At 40.9% G+C, this 9,219-nt stretch overlaps 1 protein-coding gene and 1 pseudogene across 2 annotated transcripts in view; both read left to right on the top strand.

Annotated features, from left to right (window-relative positions):
- Positions 1-372: 372 nt before the first annotated feature.
- Positions 373-797, top strand: LOC124096174 (ubiquitin-conjugating enzyme E2 G2-like; annotated as a pseudogene).
- Positions 798-7,108: 6,311 nt separating this feature from the next.
- Cpn1 (carboxypeptidase N subunit 1) overlaps positions 7,109-9,219 on the top strand; it is a 28,058-nt gene continuing 25,947 nt past the window's right edge. For both annotated transcript variants that reach the window (XM_046450456.2, XM_046450455.2), the window contains exon 1: positions 7,109-7,593. In XM_046450456.2, coding sequence (XP_046306412.1) covers positions 7,371-7,593 — 223 coding nt within the window. In that variant the 5' untranslated portion in view covers positions 7,109-7,370. The remainder of the gene's footprint in view (positions 7,594-9,219) is intronic.

Here is a 9,219-nt window from a genome sequence, read left to right as displayed (position 1 = left end):
AGATTTTATTTTTACATAAGCAGTAGAGTCATTTTAAAAAATAAATATTTTTCAGATAGTCTGAAGAGTAATAGCCAGATGGGAGGTAGTTTGCACAAGGTATTTGGTCTGTAGAAAGCTCTTGGGCTTTGGAGTCAGGAAGCCAATTTAATCTCCAGATTTTCCAAGTAAAAATTATATCATCTGAGCAAATTATTTGAGTTTAGAGTTCTTGCTTATATAAATAGGATATATTACTCTCTCAAGAAAGATTGGCACATCCCAGAGTCAGCTTGCAAGCAAGGCAAAGCAGCTGCTGGTGACGTGGCAGGGATGGCACTCAAGAGGCTGATGGGCAAGTACAAGCAACTAACCCAGAATCCTCCAGAAGGAATTCAGGCCCCATGAATGAAGAGAATTTTTTTGAATGGGAGGTGTTGATCGTGGGCCCTGAAGATACCTGTTTTTGAGTTTGGTGTTTTTCCTGCTATCTTGAGTTTCCCACCTGACTACCACTGAGTCCTCCCAAGATGAGATTCACTTGCGAGATGTTCCATCCCAGCATCTACCGGGACCGGCAGAGTTTGCATCTCCATCCTCCACAGGCCGGTAATGACCCCTTAGGCTTCAAGAGAGGCTCTGAGAGGGGGAGCCCCTAGCTGAGTGTGGAAAATATCCTGCTGTGGGTGATGGGCATTCTGGCAGAGCCCAGTGACGAAAGTGGAGCTAACATGGATGCTTCCAAAATGTGGTGAGGTGACTGGGAGCAGTTTTACAAGACTGCCAGTCAGATCTTGCCGAAGTCTCTGGGACTCTGAGGCTGCGCACGCACAGAAGGCAGGACCGCACCTTGTAGTTCCAAGGCTGCTCTTGGGACGCTCAGTGACAGTGCTACTGGTGCTGCCACCAAAACAGCAACCATGGCACTTCTTGTTTCTTACCTTTCCACCTCAAACAGGCTTCTTTTCTGGAATCATGGCCTGCATAGCTTAAGGACAGCTTTGCGATGTCCAAGTGTTCCTCCTCGTGGAATGTTCAGGAAGGGCACCTGGCTGTCTCTAATTCGCAGCCATTGCTCAGTCCGTGCTCCCTCCCGTGGCTGTCCCCAGGATGAGGGCCTGTGCAGACCAGCTGCCTCCAACAAAGGCATGGGGCCTGTGGCAACGGGGAAGGGGCGGTGGCGGGGTTGGGCTGGCACACTTTATACCCCACTCCCGGTTCCATGTGCTCTGTGAGGCGTTCACGACGTCTCATCTTGTGTTTTACAAGCAGAGGTTGTACATACAGCCTCTTCATTTGTTGTGCATTACAACCACACTTAGAAATACTTTCAGGGATGCTTTGTAAATGGTCAGTGAGAAAGGAGACAGAGAACAGATTCTTGCTGGCCTCGAAGACCAGTGGCTTCTCTGGTTGCATTTTTAGGGGATTAGCGTTCTGTCACCGTTGCTTGTGCACTCCTAGAGCAGACACAGGGAGGTCTTTGAAGTGTTAGTGACATTTTTCTTCTGAGTTCTGCAGTTTTCCTTTTCCAGGCTAAAAGCTGGGTTGCTCCAGAGCTCTACACTGTGCGAGCAGTTGCACCAGGACCATTCTTTGCCCTTGAGGTCAGAAGGGACTCTACCATTAGTTGGCCCAGAGTGCAGAGGTATGCCTTTCTCCAGGTGGAGGGAGCACTTTTTTGTAGTCTGTGACTTTGATGCCACCTAGGTGTCTCTGACTACAGAGCTGAGCAGCACAATACCCTAAGGAGACATCACAAGCAATAACAGATCTGTTGCCTGGTGAAGCAGATGCCTGACCTGTTCCAAACAGTTTGCATTTCAACAGGAGTTTGTTTTTAAAGAGATGGCCTGTGAGACCTGCGATAGATTTCATTTCACATTAGCCTCTTTCCTTCATGTTAGCCTCTTTCCTTCCCTTCCCAAATGTGTCCAGCGGACATTCGTCTATTAGGGAAACCTCACATTTCATGGTGTTAACAATTCTGTAGGAGGACTTGTGTTTGGAAGGGTAAGGAGGTGTTGTGCTACATAGTGTTTACAGGCATGAAGGAGATGCAGCCTTTCCAGAGTAGGAAGCAGTGGCCTGTGTAGAGACTGCTGGCCTGCTTCAAGATCATGGGGACACAGTCACCTGTGGGTGTCCATGGGAGGTGGAGGAGGAGCAGCAGTATCTTTGCAAAACATAGTATTTTATTAATTTATATTTATTGAATGAAAAACAATCCTATGGTGTCCCTCTTCCATTGTGGAATTTAACTACTATTAAATAAAGTTCTATATTTCCCCCTCTTAAAAAGAAAGATTGGCACACTTTGTGTCTCCAAGGCTCTGTTCTGACTCCCGGTACTAGAGCAGGGTAGGTGGCATTAGGCATGGGTGCCTATTAGAAATCCTAGTGAAAACGTGGGATAGGCAGTGGAAATGCAGTTCTGGAGTTCAGAGAAATTAAAAGAAACCAATTGGAAAGTTACCAAGTTAAGTGGGATTTGTAGATGAGACTGTCTAGTAGATAAAGGAAAAGAGAAAAATGTTAGGACAGATGCCTGGCTGACTATAGGGTGATAAAGAGGAACCAATAAACTCTTTCCTCTCAAAATCCACTTCCTTCCACCCCAAACTTCTCACCTCTTTTATCAGATTAACATGTACTTATTCAGATGTCAGAGCTCAATATGAACATCACTTCATTTGTTTTTAAATTTATTGTTCATTGTTCTAGGATGAAATTGTAAATAGTGGGATAAATTAGTCCTGACCTTCATTAAGCTTATCTTCTACTAGGAAAGATAGTCAACTGACAAGTGAATAGGCAAGCAAAAAAGGTAATTACAGACCAAGAAGTCAAACACTGACTGAAATAACCAGGATGATAAGACAGTAACCAGGTGAGGTCCTTGTAGATGATAGTGGAAGTTCTCCCTATGGAGCTGACCATATACTAAGATCAGAAGTATGAGATGAGGTGGGAGAAGAACTGGAAAGGGCTTGGTATACCTTAAGAACCAACTTTCCTTATTCTCCAGGCTCAGTCAGGCTCTCTTTGCCCTGCTCTCTCCTAACACTTGACACCCAAAAATCCCTCAAAAGAGTGATTAGTGATTTAAGTAGTCCTGGACTCCTGATTAATTTACAGGTTTAGTCAACTAACATTAATTAAGCAGGGTTAAATTATATTGAGACTACTCAGCACATAACTGCTGGAGAATACCAAGAAATGTTAAGACTAAGCTACCTGGAGCCTGGGCTAGGGAGGTTGGCTTACTTGCCTATACTAGGCTGGCGTTTTCTCCCCACCCCCCTCTCTCCCTCTTCCCAAATCTTTCCACTTTCTGGTGGGTTCCTGTCCTTACTCCTTACCTGTATTCACTGGAAAGGGTTCAATAAGATATTGGGCTAACTGTGCCAGCATGGAATCCAGGCCTTCCTCTGTTACTTACTAGTTACATGACTGAAAGATTCCTCATCTAAATTGGAAATTACCCTCCTTCCTTAGCTGTTTGGGGAATACATAAAGAAGTAGTTGATGCCCCATAAGGCAGTATAGAATTGTGAAATATTATTAATATTTGTCAGGGCTGGGGATGTGGCTCAAGCGGTAGCGCGCTCGCCTGGCATGTGTGCGGCCCGGGTTCGATCCTCAGCACCACATAGAAACAAAGATGTTGTCTCCGCCGAAAAACGAAAAAATAAATATTAAAAAATTCTCTCTCTCTCTCTAAAAAAATTAAAAATAAAATAAAATCCCACCTGTGAGAATTCTAATCCTCATAAAAAATATTAAAAAAATATATTTGTCTAAGGCAGACTACAGGTTCAATGGTCCAAACAGAGACAGTTTTGAGGACATTGTGAACCCAGAAAGAAAGAAATGCCTAAAATTTGGTTGAAAAGAAGAAACAGAAAACCCTGAAGATGCCATTTGTTCTGGGCCTACTCAGCCATCTGCAGGACTGGCTTCCCAAGATTCGAGTCAAAATCTTGTGAAGCTTAATTGACATTAAGCTTTCTGTTCAGCCTCCCCCAAGTACCCAAGTTTTCTTCCAGGCTTAAGATTTTTGGGGATGTATTAATTTCCTGTCGTTATGGTAAAAAATGACCACAAATGTAAACACAGATTTATTAAAACAACACATATTTATTATCTTACAGTTCTAGACATCAGAAACCTGAGATATGTCTCACTGAATTAAAATCAAGGGATGATCCTTTCTGGAAGCTCTAGGGAAGCCTTGCCTTTCATAGTTTTTAGATGCTATTCACATTCCATGACCCCTTTCCTCCATCTTCAAAACAAGCAAATGACTAGTTGCGTTTTTCGCACATCTGATCACTCTGACACTCTCCTTGCCTCCCTATTCCATTTACAAGAACACTTGTAATTACACAGAGAAAAATCCAAGATAATCTCCTCATCTCAAAATCATATTCCTTTGACACTCAAGCCCATGTTCCTTTTACCTCTAGTTGGTTTGAGAGGCTTCAGGGCACTCACTCTGGGATTCTATGTGGAATCCCATTCTTGGCCTTGATATTCCCTATTTACAACAACTGGCAGCACAAACAGGCAGGGAAGGTGCCTCCTTTTTGGGAATGGGAGTCATTGATTTAGCATGGGCAAGGTCTCTGTAAAGATCTGTAGGCACATTTGCCAGAGAAGGGGGGAATTTTGCTTTCAGAGGAACAATTTTGGGTTATCTGAGGGCCACCAAGCCAAGCCCTCAGTAGTGACAATAGATATCATCCTAGATCAAGGACTTAAGTGAGAGATAGGAGTAGTGATGTTCTTTCAATCTTCTGTCTTGATCTCGACCTTCACCACATAGGGTAACAAGGTTTTAACAGAAAATTATGGGATTTGTGGTACTGTTAATTTTTTACTTATCTTGGGCCAACCCTCTGGACCATTTGTGAGCCACACTGGCCAAGTGATACAGTGTTCACCCAAAACACCAAGAGGGAATAAGTACCTTTATTGACAGGTTATAAATCATAGGATTTCCTTAGAAAGGTGGGATAAAGGCTCCAGCAAGACACAAGGGGAAAAGTCAATAATGGGTTCATTTATTTATTTATTCATTCATTTGTTGAGCAGATGTTGAGACCTGTTCCAGGCTCCTTGCTAGAAGCCAAAGATCAGTCTGCAGGGAAGATACAGTTCATCAGTGGGGCTGAACTCTGTTCAAATACCCAACAATTAACACAGTGACTACACAACAGGCAAAGCCATAGGCTTTTAGACTGATTATAGCAGTAACTGCAGGGGTCAGGGGAACTCAAGAATTGGAGCTGGGTTAAAGTCTCTAGGGAAATAGCATGCAGGAGAGTATGGTCAGAAGACAACAGGAAGAGCAACAGGTCTGTGTGGATGATGAGGCACAAATGGACCTGGTAAGACGGACTTGAAGGCCAGGCCAATGCATTTGGATTTTGTGCTACAATGCATGAAAATCAATTGAAACTGAAGTATAATTTACATACCACAATATTTGCCTTTTTAAATTGTATAATTAAATGATTTTTAGTAAATTTAGCAAGTTGTACAACCATTACCATCATCCATCACTCCAATAAGATCCTTCCTGCTCATTTACAATTAATCCTCATTCCCATCCCCTACCTCAGGCAAACATTATTTTACTTTCATTATTTTTTTATTATTACTTTCATTATTTTTATTTTCATTTTTTAAATTTTATATATCATATATATATAAGTTGTAGATAGATGCAATACCTTTTATTTTATTCATTTATTTATTTTTATGTGGTGCTGAGGATTGAACCCTGTGCCTCACCCATGCTAGGCAAGTGCTCTACCACTGAGCTACAACCCCAACCCCTCCATTCCTTATTATTGCTAAATAATATTCCGTTGTATGGATACATTGTATTTTGTTTATCCATCAGCAATAAATTGATATTTGGGTTGTTCCCTCTTTTAGACTATTATGAATAATAATATGAACATTTGTGTACAAGTCTTCTGTTGATGTATGTTGGCATTTTTCCTTGGATAGATAACTAAAATTGCTGGGTTATATAGTAAATATATATTAAATCTTTTAAGGGCTGGGGATGTGGCTCAAGCGGCAGCATGCTCGCCTGGCATGCGTGCGGCCCAGGTTCGATCCTCAGCACCACATACAAACAAAGATGTTGTGTCCGCCGAAATCTAAAGAATAAATACTAAAAAAAAAAAAAAAAAAAAATTCTCTCTCTCTCCCTCTCTCTCTCTCTCTCACTCTCTCTTTAAAAAAAAAATCTTTTAAGAAACTGCCAAACTTCCCAAAATACCTGCACTATTTTACATTCCCATCAGCAATATTTGAGGGTTCTACTGTCTCCCTGTTCTCACCAACTGCTGTTATTGCTGTCTTTTTTATTACAGCCATTCTAGTAAAGGTGAAATGATATTTCAGATGTTTTTAATTCGATTTGATTTAAATGTGCTGAAAATATTTAAATATGCTTACTGGACAATTGCATATCTACTTTGGTTAAATATCTGTTCAAATCTTTTGCCCAGCTCTTAATTGAGTTTTTTATAGTACTATATTTGTGTTATAAGTATTCTTTATGTATTATTGATATATTATCAGACGTGATTTACAATTGTTTGCTCCCAACTTGTGACTTATCTTTCATCTTCTTTTTTTAATATTTTTTTAGTTGTAGATGGACACAATACCTTTATTATTTATTTAATTTTATGTGGTGCTGAGGATGGAAACCAGTGCCTCATACATGCAAGGCAAGCATTCTGCCACTGAACCCCAAACTTAGTCCTATTTTCATCTTCTTAATGGTGTCTGTTGAAAGATTTTTAAGGGAAAAAAGGACAAGACAACTAATGTGAACAAATTTTAAATGTTTTTTTTTTTTTTTTTAAAAAGGACAAGATAGAGCTGTGCTTCAGAAAGATAGTCTGGCAACTGTATGTGGGATGGAACAAAGGGGACAGAGAATTCTTTTCATAAGTTATAACAAAGGGAACAGGCACAGGTCAAGTTTCTTAAAATCCTCTGGGAATCAAAGGGTTATAAGCAGATATTTATCAAAGCATGTTTACAGTCCAGTTAATCAGTAAACCAGAATCCGTGAGACTACCAATATAGGGATGTGCAAGAACTTTTCAAGAGGTTTTCCAGGATTGGGAAAGGAAGAGAAATGAGTATGGAGAGCTGAGGGGCTATTCCAGAGCTACATAAATAATTTCCAGCATTGAGTGGGAAAGTCCTAAGCCTCCTTTCAAGTGCTATCACACTAGTGTTTTGTGGTGGGAGCTAGGTAGTGCTGGTTTTCGGCTCTTTGGATTTTGACTGTTGAGGAGGCTATTTGGAGAGGTGGGAGCACATTTCAGTGTCTCTCTTTGAAGAAGCCCAGCAAGATGTCAGACCTGCTTTCAGCCTTCCTGCACCTCCTCCTTCTCTTCAAGTTGGTTGCCCCAGTCACTTTTCGTCACCACCATTATGATGACCTTGTGCGGACACTGTACAAGGTGCACAACCAGTGCCCCTACATCACTCAGATCTACAGCATCGGTCGCAGTGTAAAGGGAAGACACCTCTATGTGCTGGAATTCAGTGACTACCCTGGAATCCATGAGCCCTGTAAGTCTTGAGCAATTCTGGGAGCAGGTGGGACAGGACTCTTCCCTTACAAATCCAGTCATTGGTATTGTTTCTAGGATGGTCAGTGGAACCTTCTCCTATGGATTATTACCTCTTTCTCAAACTGTGACAAGTCTTTGCCTACTTGGCTCTTAAACTTCCCCTGCCTCTGGGAGCCACAACCCCAATTCAGGCTCCAGCCACTCCTTCCTCTTTAGGTTCTGTTTGCTTAAGACCTTAATGGCAAAAGGTGAATCTTCTTCCCGGCTCCCTTCCCATCCCCCTACCTTCCCTCCCATTCCTCTTCTTTTTTCTTGCTATTATAGTATAATATCTTTCGCAATCCAATGGCTCAGGAGCATAGCAGAAATAATTAGCTCTTGTAGTTTTGTCAGGGAACTTAGAAGGGTTTAGGAGACTCTTCCTGGAGTAGAAGCAGGATAGAACACAGTATCCTAGAGTTCAAGGGTTAGGGTATTAGATTTATTTATTGGATTCTTTTTTGCCAGTTTGCTTCTATTATCAAAGCAATCCATGTTTAGATTAAAAATTAGAAATTAGATGTAATAATAATAAAGTTCATCCATAATCCCAACATTCACCGAAAACCACTGGTAACAAATGGATGCATATCTTTCCAGACATTTTTCTCTGCATATTTAAATCTACCTTTCATACACATATAGTTTTTCATAAAAATAGAATCATAGCTACTTTCCTCATTTCACAGTCTGTTATGAATAGCATTTGTGTCTATAAATATAGATCTATGCCACTATTTTGGGCTGTGAAATATCTTATTGCATGGTTGTCTTTAGCTGCTCAAGAGTTGATGGACATTTAAGTTATTCCTAATTTCTCATTGCTTTACTTTACTTTCCTCTCCACTCCCACATCCTCAGCCCTAGCCCAGTCTCCACCACAACTTGCCTAAATTATTGCATAAACTCCTAATGGGTCTCTTAACTCCTAACTGCTCCCACTGAATCTTCTGAATCTTCTCTGAATCTTCCTGAACTTTCTCTGAACCTTGTGTTATTTGGCACACAAAATAATTGTTTTCCTAGAAACTGTTATAATCTTACTCTTCTGTTTCAAAAATCCCATGAATTCGGACTATGAGAATATCAGAATATTACATAGGAGAAGCTCAAGGATCGTCATATGGTTATATGGTCTGAAGGGACTTGCTTTGAAGTTGCACTTGCATAGCTAGAACATGCTTTTACTCAGATCTTGTGTACACTGTGGAAGCTTAAGACTATTAGTAGGTATGATGGGGTTAGTCCCCCAATACATGTCCCCTTCTTGGTGCCCCTATACTTTCTAGCATTCAAGGCCTTCCTTGGAGTTTGTTCATACAACACTGCCTCTCCTGATTCCACTTTTCTCTGAAGCCTGTAACTTTAGCTATTCATCCATCTGTTCCTTTCATTCACTTATTTTATAAATATTTACCAATCACCTACTATATGTAAGAACTTTTATGTATTCTAGAATTACAGCACAGAATAATACAAAGACCTTGCCCTCATAGGCCTGAAGCCTAGTGGAGTCTACTGAGTAATGCAATACATATTATATCAGATGGAAACTAATGCTAGAGCAAAAACAACTCAAGAAAGA

This window comes from Marmota monax, unplaced genomic scaffold, assembly GCF_021218885.2.
Source record: "Marmota monax isolate L192 unplaced genomic scaffold, Marmota_monax_Labrador192_F-V1.1 WCK01_AAM20220418_F8-fsc00004, whole genome shotgun sequence".
Classification (NCBI taxonomy): domain Eukaryota; kingdom Metazoa; phylum Chordata; class Mammalia; order Rodentia; family Sciuridae; genus Marmota; species Marmota monax.
The sequence above is the reverse complement of the archived record's forward strand: the minus strand, read 5'-3'. Positions and strand labels throughout refer to the sequence as shown.